Here is a 15,031-nt window from a genome sequence, read left to right on the forward strand (position 1 = left end):
CCTTCACATATGACACTGGAACATAAATATTCATATTCCACTCTGCAAATCAGAAGCGTGAACAAATGAGTTGCTGCAACAGCAGATACGAATTCACAGCCACAGTTACCACCTTTATGAGCAGCGTGGCTCTGTAGCCTACTGACCTTGCTTGGCCCCTGACCTTTCCCCGTTGCTCCATCATCAGGTCTGATTTTTATTTGGTCCAGTATGTTGGTTCATATGCATTAATGTGCAAAACAAATCACATCCCCTCAGTATTTACCTCTGAGGTTCTTTTTCATTGGTTAACTTGAACACACCTAAAAAAAATACACTTCAGGTCGCAGCTACTCACCTACTGTATAACACCAGGGAAACACAAGCCGTTATGCATCCAGTGTAAATCTGTGTTGGTCAGAGGAGAGAGGAAGATAACTGTTGACTGACAGGTGACTGTGCACGTGATTCTGCAGCGGGCTCACTCTCACGGATGCAACTGAGGCCCATGTTTTCGCAGTTCCTACGAGTTGCCGCAGGAGCACGGGAAAGGCCTCGGACGACTTGTGGCGCTCTAACCGATGAGCTCAGGGTCACATTCACTGTACGCGATCGAGGCGTCCGACCTCAGGCTTCACTGTTCCTTTCTTTTCACCTTGCTCTCATATTTGCGACCAGAAACCAACCGAGAACTGCTGCCGTTCGGAAGGCAGGGGGTTTTATGTCTCTTGGGATGCCATTAATCTTTAACGTCATCAGAGAAGAAGACATCCACAGTGTCATGTGAGAAACTGCACTTTACACTCTGCCAGAGGAGAGACCGTGGCACCCACACACGTCGGTCTCACAGTGTGTGTTCGCACATGAAAAGGATAACAGGGCAGCGTCAAAGGAGGAACTATACCACCTGCTGAAGGTAAATATCACAGACAGATAGAGTAGTCTGCTGCATCCTTTATCTCTCATCACCCGTGTGTGGTGCTTTACGACAGCTCCTGCGTTACCTGTACTGGTAGGTTAAAATCAAAACTGACAAATGAACTGAAAGGACAACTTTGTATTTGTGCTGCAGCCTTGCACTGCCGTCTATTCGTCAGGTTGCTGTTCTGTAACAGAAATTCAAAATCGTCCTGTAGAGCAAATTTACGCAGATTAAATGAAAATGAATTTCAAACCGTGAACAGATAGAATGACAGATTCAATCCCTCCCGACAGTTAGAGATCTGGCAGAATGGGAGAATCATTAGCATTTATTTGGAGGCGAGCCTGCACACGATGAAAGCAGGTCCAATACTCCCTCTTTGACTCTGTGAATCCAGCGGCCACAGGCGCTTGTCTTTTACAGCTCGTGAACCATAAAAAGCCGCCTGACTCTTGTTTTCCCTCCGCAGCCTCGAAATGTTAACCCGGTGGTTAACTTTCACAGCCCTTCTCGCTGCCTCAGCGAGTCCTCACACAGCTGCCGCCGGCCGGGGCCCTCTGACCGTTGCGCCAACCCGCAGGGTCAAAGGTCATCAGGAGGTAGAGCTGACTTTGGACTGCGGGGACGGAAAGAATGCAGGTCAGTGATCGACTTAAATGGAGGAGATAGCACAGAGAGAATCCTGCCTCCAAAGCCCGAGCAAATTCAATGAAATGTCCTGTATTTCACCTGAGTGACAACATGGGAGACACGTCCTCTTGTCCAGGAGAAGGTTTTTTGAATTGATATTGTCACTCTGGTTAAAAACCCGCTAAAATTAAACAGGCATGTCACACTGTATTTATTTCACTACAATTATTTTTGTCTAGCCCCAAAAAACAGGTGTAAAGTTAAAAAAATGAGAGGAGGAAGATTTGTTTTCCCTTTTGCACTTTCGAGAATTTTTACTTCATTTTTTCAATTTTTTTTCAAGTCAACTCCTCTGCTCCATTACATCTAGTTAGAGGAACGACTACTGCCAGATCTTTGGAGTGTTGGTGTAACCATCAATATCCTCGCGATTGTCCATTAAATCTATTTCAGTTTGCACAAATGCAGCCGCCTCCTCCAGGCTTTTGTGGTTTTTCACTACAATCAATTTCCCTGTCATTGAAACAGATTCTCAAGTACATTTTTACCAACTCATTCATACCACGTATCTAACTAAATTCGTACACCAGTTGGGCACCGAAGTGTTTGCAAAAATTCCCAAAACGGGCATTTGTTGGGGACCATTTGGCCACTGAGTATTTTGGGGGGCAGTAAAAATAATTAATATCACCAAACTTCCCTTCCTATGATTTCAGTTTTTTGCGTGGCTGTCACACCATCAACATGCAGCACTATAACAGCAGCTCTCACCTGTCACTGCCTCCTGTCCCCTGCAGGTGTGGTCCAGTACTGGCACACGCCCTTTGGAGACATCCACACCCCGGGTCTCCACAGTCATCACGTGGAACCGGTCTTCATGCACCAGGACGGGAGCCTGGTGGTCCCCAACAGCAGCGGCCTGCACAGCGGCCTGTACTACTGCCTCCTGCGGCACACAGAGGGCACCACGCTGTGGCCGTACGAGCTCCACGTTGGTCACAACAAGGAAAAGAACCGAGAAGATCTCAGGTTCAGGAGGGACGCTGCGCCTGAGGGAGAGGAGCAGGGGCAGGCGGGCGTCTCGGACGGGATGTTTGCAGGAGCCGTGGCTGCATCAGTGTTGCTGACATTTGTGCTGGGCTTCGGCGCTGGAGCTCTGACCAGAGCTCGTGTCCTCAGGTGCGTTCGAGGGGCCCAGCTTGGGTTCACACTGGGAATCAGATTCCCAAAATGTGACAAAAGTTCTGTTATGTTATTCTGCAGATGGGTTTTTATGTCAGCAACTGCTCAAAAGCAGTGGTCAGTTAGTTGCTCTTGGAATTGAATCCACTTTAACAGACGGAGGAATAGCGTGAAGAGAGTAGAGAAGACTGGTTGCAATGATTGTTCAACTTTGAACTTGAAACTTAGTCATTTAATGATCCTGTACATTATTTTATGCTCAGTTATGTAGACTAAAGAGGACACACTTGCGTCTTAAACTCTTACGGCAGTTATGAAAACGATGAAGAAAAAAAGCTGAATATTACACTCTTCTCCTCTCAGGTGTTTAGGGGCAGTCACTATAAGGATACGATCGGCACGGCAACGACTCCAAACTGATATGCCCAACCATGGTACTGAGGTCCCCTTGACAACAGTGCCACCCGTGTGCGACAACGTCACCTCCGAGATGGGACAAGTGCAGGACGGCGTCACCATGGAGACAGCAGTTTCTTCGCCGACGTCATTTCCTCCTGACAAACCTCAGAGAAGCTTCAGGCTCAAACGAGAGGAGCAGCGGCAAAGTGCTGCCAGTCTGGAGGGACGTGACCACGGGAGGGAGGAGGAGAGAAGGACAGAGGAGGAGGAAGGAAGAAGTCTGGAGGAAAAGAAACAAGGGGGTGAAGGGGATGCAGAGGAGGAAGAGGAAAGAGAGGTCAGAGGCTTCGATCTATTAGGAGACGATGGAGGGAGACAAACTGAAACAGATGAGGACAAGCACAGTGAGGATGGAGGAGAGAGCAAAGTGGACAAGAGACAGGAGGAGGAGGGGGAGGTGGAGGAGGCAGGTGAGCAGGAGAGAAGGAGCAGGGAGGATGGAGAAGAGAGGAGAGGAGGTGAGCTGGAGGCTGAAGGTAATGAGGAGAAAGGGATAGATAAGGAGGAGGAGGAGAAAGAGACAGATGATGGAGAAAAGGAGAGAGAGAAAGACGTTCGCAGAGATTCTCAACAATCGTCTACAGAATCAGAAGACGCAGAGACGGACGGTAAAACACCAGAGGACACGGAGAGAAATGGCATCATGAGAGGAGATGGAGGAGGAGAGGCACCGTCCCCTCCGCCCCGCCGCAGCCGCATAATACGCCTGTACCAGTACAACGAGGACGGCCAGCGATACTTCCACCTTCCGGACCCGCCCCCCGAGGACCCAGCCCCCGCCCCGAGGGCGAAGCAGCGCTCCCTCTCTCTGACGCGCCTCAATGCCATCATGGCTGCCGCCTCAGCAGGGCCGCTGGACAGGAGAGAGGACGGAGAGGAGAGTCCACACTTCCAAATGGAGATATGAGAGACGAAATAATGACATCACGTCAGAGGAGCTTAAAAGGTTTTTTCCATCTCCAGCCTACAGATCTGAGGGACAAACTACACATTGGTTGACTCCAGCTTCTGCGCAGGGTTACTGCAGTGGTCACTAGGTCTTAAGGACCTTTCTAATACCACACTAAAGCATTAAAACACCAGTTTCACAATCAAAGTGAGCAGATAATATCATCCATATTTTTCAGTGCTGTACGTCCCAGCAGTTCATATCCATCGCTAGGTAAATAAACCAAACCTGGAGCTGGATATTCTTAAAATAAAAAAGACGGACTGATTGACAAAAAACAATTCATTAAGTTCAAGTTTACACAAAACGTCTTCACAGCAACTGTAGCCGCAGTAGTGACAGCAATACAGTTGTGACGTTGCAGAACACAATCCACCGACGATCGCCTGCAACTAGACACGCAAACATTTTGAAGGCCAAAGCTACTGTCCTCAGCCGGAAAGAGACGATATTCAAGACGTGTAAATTGAATTTGAGGAAATTAAATTCTGTTTCGAGACTGCTTTAAAGGATATAACCCAGAATCACTGTCATCATTACATATTTACAGTATAATCGATATACACAGTTTTGGTTTGTACTGTACGTAAACGCTACAAAGCAGTTAAAAGTCATCATTTACCATCTGTGGGACAAGCGCGCTCAACACGTTACTGGTGTTCACTTGTGTTTTCCCTCAGTCATATCACTTCACTTAGATCATTTCAGAGTTCATTGACGATCAGCATTAGAATTAGAAAGTGTTCAAACTCAGACCGAACACTCTTAACGGCTCCTGGATGGCGGGAGCGAGATCTACCACAGACGGTAAATTGTCTCCTAGATGTCTTCTTCAGGACGTGCAGCTGTGTAAATAATGCTGGACGTGTATTTACAAGGTGTTTGGTGAATAAAAAACCTACAAGTCGTGCCAATTATTAAGAACAGATCGTGACACTTCCATTTCCTTTTTATTATTGTGAAAACATCTATAAACAAGACACAAAATGGGGGGAATAAATGATAATTGTCAAGAAAACTAATTCAACAGCTCTTCTCTCAGTTCGTTTTTTTTCCGTTTTGTTTGTTTTCTTATTTCAGGAACTTTTCCCCACGTTGCTCTTCTCCAAATCAACACTATAAAAAAAAAAAAGTCTACTCGGCGAGAGAAAGGCCTCTTGACAACGATGCACAGAGACGATCTCTGAGTCCACAGGGATGATTCTGTAGTCCGTGTGTGTGTGTGTGTGTGTGTGTGTGTGTATGTGTGTGTGTGTGTGTGTGAGTGTGTGTTGGTGAGTTCTGTTGCTTTTCCTTCCACAATAGATTCCTCCGGGGTCTGTGGTTTTTTTGTTTTCTCTCCCTCTTCTCTCCTTTTTTGGTGTCTTGAAGTTGTCCGCTACGATGCTGACCACGTTTTCTGCCATTCCACAAACTCGTCCAGCAGCACTGGCCCTGTGGACAAAACAGTTACATTCATTTATTGATCCAGCACTTTTTGGTAAAGCAGATATTTAATCTCAGAAACCATGTAGCACAGATGAACTGAAGTTGTGTCTATAACTCTCATTCAAAAAGCTAAACATGAAAATAAATAACCTCTAACTCTATGATCAGCATTTATGGCAGATGGAATTTGTCCTTGGCTGTTTATTTTGGAAGTTACACTGTCAGTCATTCAAAATTACTGACCTCATTTATTCAGACAGCATTTCACAATGTAAATAAGTGAATACTATTCATCCACAGAATTTATTTGTTGAGACATTTTGGGGAAAATATAGCAGTTAATGTTTTATATAAGTTATATAAAGTATATATAAGTTAGGTTTTGGTGAACTTGATTATTTGTGTCGTGGCCTGCCAACCTCTGAGGGAACAGACAGAACCAGAGCCCCTTATCTTATTTGTGCGAGGCAAAGATTTTCTGTGTCCACACGTGAAAATGGCCATGACAAAAAGGTAACAAGTCAACAGCCCACAAGGAGTCACTACAGCTGAATTTACACTTGATCAGAGACAGTTTTGATTCATAGTTAAATGCAGAATTTCCGTGCAGCCCTAACTTAGCCATGACGCGTAATTACATTTCTGAGGAACATATATCCTTTATTTTAGCAGAAGCATAAATCCAGCTTTAGTCATTGAGCCTCACACACACCACCTGTTTGCCGGGAGGTGCAAATTCATTTCCTGGTATGACTGAGAATATCTATGTTATTTGTGAGTTCCTCATTTACTCACAAGCTCCATCTTCATCGTAGTTGCTGAGGTCTACGTTGATGGTCCTGCTGAACTCCAGAACGTTATACCACTGGTCTTTATTCATCCCCTTGTACTTGGACTGCTGTGAGGGAGACGAAAAACACAGAAACAGGAGGATTGAGGAGAGGAAGACCTTTCTCTGGCCTAAAAAACCCCCGACAGCAAACAGGTTTTACCTCCAGGAATTGGTGGAAGACCGGGAAGAGTGGCCACGTTCTCCCCAGCAGTAAAGCCAGCATGGATTTTGCCGTGTCCATGTCCAAACTCCTCTGGTCCTTATCCTGAAGACAAAAGGCACAGAGAAACATAGAATCACCACCTTGTGCATTTCTCCACTTGTCAATCAGGTTGTAGCTTACATCTCTGTCTGTCCAGGAATAAAACAGAAAGGGAATTAACCACGACTTAACAATGCAGGAGTCTGGCTCACATTTGTGACTAAATAAAGATGTGTGAAAAGTTTAAAATGCATTTTTGAGCACGTGTATGAATAAAAAGTATCCAAACAGCCTCTTTGGAATAAAAAGTGACAAATGAAACGATTGTTCCTTGCATTTCATCATCGATGAAAGTGCAGGCTCACTCAGACCAAGTGAGTGAGCCAGTCAAAACAGAGGGGCGCCAAAACAGCCCTAATAATCATTAAGCACTCGCACGACTGAGACCAACTTAACAGGAGGCTTTTAAATGTGTTTCTCCTTCATCTGAAAACACCCAACAGTGACATGATGGGGTCCCTGAGTCCGCCTGTACATCCCCTGCAGAGGGTTGACTGAACCACCGGAGGTCAGCAAACACAAGAGTCCAGCTACTCTTTAAACACAAAAGAAAAGAAGTGTGCAAACTCACTCTGGAGAAGTCGAAGGCATATCTGTAGATGTTTTTGAAGGCTACAGAGTCGTTGAGCTCACTCCGCAGGTAGTCCAGTTTGCTCTGTAACCTCTCCATACAGTCACACCTGCAGGTGGGCGGAGGAGACGCATACACACAGTTCAACATACCGGTCTACTGACGACTGCAGACGGTGAGGTGAGCAGAGGTAGAAAAGTAAAGATACATTTCATCTGTATGTGTACCTGTGCATCTGAATTTGTGAGGACCGTTGGAGTTTTACTCTTTTTAGTTTGTGGTTGGATTTAGGGGTTCACGTGCATGCGTGAGTGTGAACATAAAGCGCTATATACCAAGCATTTGAAGCTTGTATTCAGGAGATATGAACTAAATGTGATGATGATGAGAACAAGAAACACAAAACTGAAAGTTAAAAATAAAAATGTTCCTACTGTAATAACGTCATTCCCCTGAGCCACTCCTCTTTTGTAAAGAACCCCATACTTGCTGCTTCTAGATGCCAGGCTAAAACTAACATGATAATCTGCAAGGAAGAGAAGAGAGAGGCAGTGAGTTTCAACGTATTTCCATTTTAACACCATATACACATTTTCCTTCACATTAGAAAGCATTTCTTCTCATCAAAATATTTGCGGTATACTCACATTCTCTGGTTCCACACCAACGTCTTCACAGAACTTCTCCATGGCGTCGGGACCGACCACCTTGTCGGGGCCAGCGTACTCGTGGAACCAGGCCAGGCACTTCTTACTGGAGAACAGTTTCTCACTGCTGATCGGCCTCGCGCCACGGATCTGAGGTCGGGTGAAGCTGGGACAAAAAGGGCTTGTTTTTAACATGTTAAACTCAAGAAACAAAATCAGTCACTAACTTGGGTGATGCAGGTTTAAAACATGAAGTAATAATGTTCATAAAATTGCTCTCACAACTTCGAGTGTCACTTAAGTAACAAAACATTGCACATGAAATGTCCACAGCTTCATTAGTCCCCATCTCATTATAAATATCCAATATGAAAACCAAACATGTGTATCGCTGCATTCATGTCATATTGTTCATACAGTCATCACAGAGCACAAGCAGTTTCTGAGTAACAGTTTCTGGTCTGTAATCTGCTGTGGCTTCTACAAATTTAAACAAAATATTTAAATATACAAATCACAATTGCACTCATCGGTTTGCAAAATGTAAGTCTGGACCTTCTGCCCTTTCCTTCAGCATAGCTGCTTACAGATTTATCAGTGCGCGTGTTTAGTGTTTACAAGAGGATAGGGCAGCGACACAGATCAAATATCTGTGGGAATAAAGAGGTGACAATAATTCACAAGTGCTGTTTATTCTAGTACCATGTCTGGTCATTTCTTAAATGCAGCTGCAATTGAAACGTTATGTTTTTACTGTTAAGACACATCTATCCACAGATACCCTTTTTAATATCATGGTAAAAACTTTATAACACCGAGCACAAAGTCACAAAACAAAGTGTAACCGCTAAGTGAAAAATAACTCTATGCCAGAGTGGAGTTGTATCCAACAGGGAGGCACGAAACCCCCTCTTCTACCAACAGCAGCTTTCATGGAGAAGCTGTGCATACTGTGAGCTGGATCTGTTCTTTTTGGTTAATACGATAAGAGAAAAATGTCAACAAACCGCAACGATTGCTGCAAACCAGCAGCTATTTGTCACACCACACCAAGTGAGGCTGTGGCAGCAAATGCTCCTCGTGAACTGAACTGAGCAAAAGTGTGCGTTTATCACCTTCACCGAGAAGATAATGTTCTCGCCTCTGTCTGTTTGTTTGTCAGAACGGTTACACAAATCTACAGAGTGGATTTCCACGAAACTTGGTGGACGGATGCCACATGGGCCGACAAAGACTCCATTACAGTTTGGTGGAGACCTTGACATAGAAGCTTTCCAGGAATTTTTTTGCATAACTTTCCTTAAAATTGTGAGACAGGGTGTTTTTTATTTATTCTTTAATTTTCAAAGACTTCCCAAGGGAATAATGCATGTATCTTGATGAAAAAAAAGGGCATATTAGGTGTGAATTTGGGCCTGTTGGGCCTTGGCAGAGGTATGCGCTCTACTATGTGTGATTTTAGTTTTTTATAATTCTACTTTTCAGGTGTTAGAATAAAGTGTCTTTCTTATTTCATAGGTTATACATGATTGCCTTCAGTGTTTAAATAATGTTCAGGTTTAGTTGAAAACTATTTGATAAGTGTTGATTAATTTGATGGTGATTTTCCAGGACATACTGTTATAATAGGAGGTGCGTTTTTATATCGAACACTTAGTTGTACCTAATAAACAGAGAGCTTAGACACTTCTCCCCTGCAGTCGTCCTGCTGTGGACTGAGGCAGCGCTGATTAAAAACAGGACAAGTATGCGTCGAGTGCTGCGAGATCCAAATGAGTAAAAAAAGAACCAGAACTCTGAACCCACACACGAAGGTGTATTTGCCTGGATGACTTTCTTCCTCGCTTTTTAAGGGAAACATGAACACCCACGCTTACCCGCTCACATTCCCTCAACGCACGCACGCACGCACGCACGCACGCACGCACGCACGCACGCACGCACGCACGCACGCACGCACGCACACACTGTGGAGGAGGATGAGAAGGTGAGGGGTTCAGTGAGCACACCGCCAGGTGAAAGACAACCGTGTGAGCCTCTTACTCACCAGACTCTCATTAGTGGTTGGACCGGCAGAGAGAGAAAAAAGAAGAAAAAAAGAAAGAAAAAAAGAACCCAGGACTGAGACTGAGCCACACGTCGCAAAAATATTGCGGTGGAGTAGCGAGATACAAAAACACTTCAGGGTGGAGATTTCATGCACTTGCAGATAGACGACCATGGAGGACAGATAAACAATAATGCAGTGTGTGTGTGTGTGTGTGTGTGTCTGTTGTGTTTACCTGGTAATTTTGCACTTGCGTTCATTATCATCCGCGTCAGGGAGCTTTCTCTTCTTCTTCACCGGCATCACTGAACCTTTAACGGTCTTCACTAGCTGGGCTGCACAGAGGAGAAGATTGGGTTTTTTTTGGGGGGGGGGACAAATCCCATGTTGTTAGAGGGGTAGTGAGATGACACAACCACCAGCCAGTGACTGATAATCTGCATAAGGATACAAGATAAAAAAGGTGCTGGATGCCGGTCGTACCTGTGTATTTCTGGCTGCCCTGTCCATTCAAATCTAAGAGATTCTAGAATAAAAGTAAATCAAATCCACACGTTAAAATAGTCGCTCTGCTAAGACGTGGATATTAATATCAAAACATCGCAGTCCACTGTGTGAGCACCAGTACGTACGAGCTTGTCCAGGGTTTCTGTTGCTGTGCTGCCAGCTGCTGCGGGTTGTTCCTACAGTGGACACACAAACAACACAAGCAGGACGTCATCAGCACGCGGGGTCGGCGGGGTCGGGCTCTGTGTGCGGAACCAGAGCCAAGTCCCCAACCGGCAGACCACGTCCGTGTTGGGACGATCCGTCCACGGAGACGTGAACAGTCGCCCTGTTGGTTCTCTACGACGGCGGCGAAGTCAACTGCCTCTCGTACACATCTGTTAGAACTGAGCCCAACAACAAATCTCTTACCACGCCAGCAGACACTGGACCGGTTGCGCTGACTCGCCACCATAGGTCACAGATGCATACTGGTCATTAAACCCGCGCACACACGATAATAACAACACTGATTAGCCTCTGAGGGAGCGGACGACTGTCACGGGGAAGCTAGCGGAGCGCGGCTAACGAGGCTAGCATGACGGCTGTTGCGTGTCGCGGCCGCGTCTCGCATCTCGCGGTCCACCGCTCCGTCGGAGGAGCTTTAATTGGCAGATGGAAGAAAAAAAAACCCGCGGGTCGCTCACTTGACACCAGTTCCCCCGCAACGGGGACTCGCCTATTGTCTGTCGTCACGTCGGCGGCTGACAGAGCTACGCTGCTAGCGTTAGCTAATCTGTCAACACACGCCCCGCGTCCGGCCGGGACCCGGTCCGCGCTCTCGGCAAACGTGGTTCAGGACGTTGTTGTTGTTGTTGTTGTTGTTGTTGTTTTGACATTGGACACAAGACGAAGCGCTTTGAATTCGTCCGAGCACTCACTTTGGTTCAGCTCTCCCACCCTGCGCCGGACAATTCAGCTCCACCTGCCTCTCGCTCTCCTTCCACCGGGCACTCGCTCGTCGCCGGCGTTTCCGGGGAGCGGACGATACCATCTCTTTATGGGGGGGGGGGGGTGCTACGAAATAAGTGTCCCCGTGCACAAGTCAGTGTTCGAGCACACGCGCTCTTTACGCATAGGGATCCAAAAAACGACATTTTGATAGTTGCCCGAAACAACATATTGATAGTTTTATTTAGCCAACGGTGAATTAAACGAGAGGAACGGCCAAATATAGTATGACGTCACCCCCCGCCCGACCGACCGAGGTTGAGCCTCTGTTGTTTTTCTAAAGGCGTAATCTGTTTTGGTTTTTTTCCCCTCTCACGTGTGAAACTACAGCCCATAAACTCGTGTCAGCATCCTGTCTGTATTTATTAACTCTAAATCAGGGACCTCGCTGCAAAAAGAAAAAAAGAAAAGCTGCAGCTGGAATGAATGACAACTGGGGGAAACATCAGGGGATTCATCCTCTGGGAACCACGAATGTCCTTGTGTTTACCCACTATTTATATGGGTGTTCTATGGTGTAATTAATGGATTATTACTGTCTTATACAACATTTACTCATACTTCATAGATAAGTCACAATCCACCATTAAGAACAACCTTTTGGATGCCAGGTTGTGGAAAATCCCTCTCCAATTGGACCAGAATACGTTCATAAACTAATTATTAACACGTTGGCAGTCTCCAGTCGAAATTAACGCCATAATGTTGTTTCTCTATCATATTTTAAAATATTTAGATTTGAGCAATTTACTGGTATGTCGACATTTAGTTGTCAGTTTATAAGGAACATATTTCTTAAAAAAAGCAGTCTCAGTAATAATTTCTGCTTCATTAAAGGGTGATAATAGGTTTATTTTATTTAATTAGGGCCAAAGCTCTGTCAAGCCTATGGACCTATTGTAATCATAGGAATTAATATTTCTATTTTTCTAAGTACAAATGAATCAGCCTGAACGTGCTCGAAAAGTTGTGAAAATCTGCGCATCAGAACTGATAAATTTGAATTTTGTAGGCGGTCTCAGGCATGGGCGTGCCAAAATTACTCAATAAAGCCCCGTACCACATTGCAACACCAAGACCACCAGGTTAAATTTTTTTGATTGAAACTGTGTTAGAGAGGTGTTGATTCACCTGGGAGATTGTTTTTGGCAGATTTTTGTAGTTTGTGGTAATGTTGGACTTTGTGGCATTATAAGGGCAGCTGTTCCTATTATTTTGTTCAACCCATTTGTATTGAGAGTATAGGCTAAATAACAGAAATGCTTCTCTGTATGAATCTATACAGTTCAACAGTATCCACAAACAGCTGCCTCCAAAATGACAAGCTCTGACCGTCCCCCTAGATTCATTCAAGTTGCAACAAATTACAGTGCTCATAGATATGGATGCAATAAATATGACTGATTTTTTTTGTCAACAAGTTCCATGATTTATTCCGTGGGAAATCGGTGGAAGTGTCAAAAACGTCCTACCTTGCAATGTTAAGGAAAGTAATGAACAATTCCTGGATCTGCAACTTTAGTCTGACCTTTCTTGGCCCATGTCCCCTCCTCCCACCGAGTGGTTTGAAAATCCATACAGTAGTTTTTGCATAATCCTGGTGACAAACAAACCAACCAACTAACCAACCACAAAGAAACATCAAAGAAACATCAAAGAAACAAACACAGGGGTGAATTCATGACCCCCATGGAGGAGGTAATAAATACTGGACCTTATAACTCTCATGAAGGAGGATTTATTACAGGACTGCACTCTGAGAGCTGAGAGCTGTATATGAATTAAACTTGTCATTTCTCTAATTTGTACTTCAGAGCCCATCAGAATTGTTGTTTTTCACTGGTCAGCTCTTATGATAATTATTCCACTTTAACATCATTCTCCCTATTATTGAACAATTAGGAAGAATCACTCCAAGTTTCTTATGCCTGTGTGCTTCACAATCATCACTTAGGAACATTTATTCATGGCGGCTATTCTTTTTTAATTGTAGGAATAAAAACATTTTCGTTGCGCTTCAGACCTAAATTAAATGTTTAATGGCTTTAAGCACATCGACCCTCAACAAATCAGAGTCTGCATCTGCGGAAATGAAGGAAGGAAAGAAAAGGAGACACCTCTGTGTTTCGAGTTGTCTTTATTTTTGCCAGGAAATAAATTATTTAAGCTTTAAAAAATATTTGAAACAAGCAAAAAACAATGCAGTACACAAAAATAGCTGAACCACTCCCCCCCCCCTAACTCCAACAACACAAAGTTTGATGTCTTTGCATGATGAAGTGGCAAACATTCAGCTGGTTGAGGCCGTGACTGCTTGCATTTAGTTCAAGTTTTGTCATCACGCAAAGGCTACAGGTCAGTTTACCCCCTGTTATATTGCACTATGTTAAGAGGTGTTCCTAATATTCTGCCCCCGTCATGTGTGTAAATAAGGAGGACAAGCATGAATCAGAAAATCACCTCTCAACCCAATGTACTCACACCGTACAGGTACAACTTCACTTTAAAACCCAACCTCAGTAATAAACACGTTATTTCCTTTACACATTTCCAACAATGTCAAGAAAAACGGAACATTATGAGTTCTGTGAAGACAGATCATTCATCATTCTGTCAGATTGCACTTGATTGTTCTGAGTCTAAGTCTCTGTACACGCCGTCCAACGCACACATCCCGAATGTCTTTAAATTATATCATGTAAAAGTTAAAAGTGCTTGAGGGCAACTTTCCAGATCTGAGTTACTGTTGTTGTAAAACGAGCCCAGGAATATCTGGACAATTATTGGCTCCAGTAAGGTTGAATAAGAGTCAGATTGTGAAATGATGTTCAGAAATAACCTCAAACCTCCTGTGTGCGCGCGGGCGTGACTATGAAGTCTACAGCCGTGCTCGTGGCTCAGTGGTGCTCAAATCACAGACGTTGGAGTTTTGCATGTATTTAGTCGTAACCAAAGTATTGGAAAACTTCAAACCTGACAATGGTGCTATATGAAAAGGCCAGAGGATTGTATGTTTTCATAATCCTCTGGGAACCCTGAATGTCTGAACTGAATTTGACAGCATCATTTCGAGTAGTTGGTGAGAAATTTCAGTCTGAACAAGAGTGTAAAGTAAAATTGAATATTGTAATTGGAGAATTTGATTGAAGAGCCTAAATAAAATTACTAATGATAAGGTTTGACAAAAGTGCGAGACAAAAAAAGACTTTTCTGGCTATTCATGTTGAATATCTAAAAGTTAAAAGATTGTGTGATAGTATGCACGTACGTTACTTGAATTACTCATGACTTTGCGTACCTTACTTTCAGATTTTTGCTACAACTATCATTAGTGCTACAGATTTATAAAGTTGAATTTCTCTCTTTTTTCTTTCTACATGGGCCTGACATTACGACAGGCGTGAAATTTATTTCCGAACATCGTTTTACACACAATCGAACCACATTGTGTTTCTTTGATTCTTACACAGATCTCAAAGCAGCTGGAAATCACATGTTGTGTCGAGTGAGGGGTTTCTCCTGAATTACGAGAGAAGGAAGAAAGGGGACAAATTCGACGCAACTCAATGTAAAATCCACCCCAAACAGGTTTTGCGATGCCGGCTTACATCAAATTGCCATGTCTA

General features: G+C 44.2%; 2 protein-coding genes across 2 annotated transcripts; one reads left to right on the forward strand and one right to left on the reverse strand.

Annotated features, from left to right (window-relative positions):
* Positions 1 to 528: 528 nt before the first annotated feature.
* Positions 529 to 5,148, forward strand: LOC118294854 (neurofilament medium polypeptide). Its single transcript, XM_035621678.2, has 4 exons — positions 529 to 895; positions 1,371 to 1,540; positions 2,329 to 2,710; positions 3,077 to 5,148. The coding sequence occupies exons 2-4, from the start codon at positions 1,378 to 1,380 to the stop codon at positions 4,077 to 4,079; spliced, it is 1,548 nt and encodes a 515-aa protein (XP_035477571.2). The 5' UTR covers positions 529 to 895; positions 1,371 to 1,377; the 3' UTR covers positions 4,080 to 5,148.
* dcun1d5 (DCN1, defective in cullin neddylation 1, domain containing 5 (S. cerevisiae)) lies at positions 5,053 to 11,447 on the reverse strand. Its single transcript, XM_035621681.2, has 10 exons — positions 11,336 to 11,447; positions 10,541 to 10,591; positions 10,392 to 10,434; positions 10,144 to 10,243; positions 7,862 to 8,027; positions 7,649 to 7,740; positions 7,215 to 7,323; positions 6,542 to 6,646; positions 6,345 to 6,447; positions 5,053 to 5,555 (listed from the first exon to the last, which is right to left on the reverse strand). Exons 4-10 carry the CDS (start codon positions 10,209 to 10,211, stop codon positions 5,500 to 5,502), a joined length of 699 nt encoding a protein of 232 aa, XP_035477574.1. The 5' UTR covers positions 10,212 to 10,243; positions 10,392 to 10,434; positions 10,541 to 10,591; positions 11,336 to 11,447; the 3' UTR covers positions 5,053 to 5,499.
* Between the last annotated feature and the right edge of the window lie 3,584 nt (positions 11,448 to 15,031).

This window comes from Scophthalmus maximus, chromosome 11 (assembly GCF_022379125.1).
Source record: "Scophthalmus maximus strain ysfricsl-2021 chromosome 11, ASM2237912v1, whole genome shotgun sequence".
Taxonomy (NCBI): domain Eukaryota; kingdom Metazoa; phylum Chordata; class Actinopteri; order Pleuronectiformes; family Scophthalmidae; genus Scophthalmus; species Scophthalmus maximus.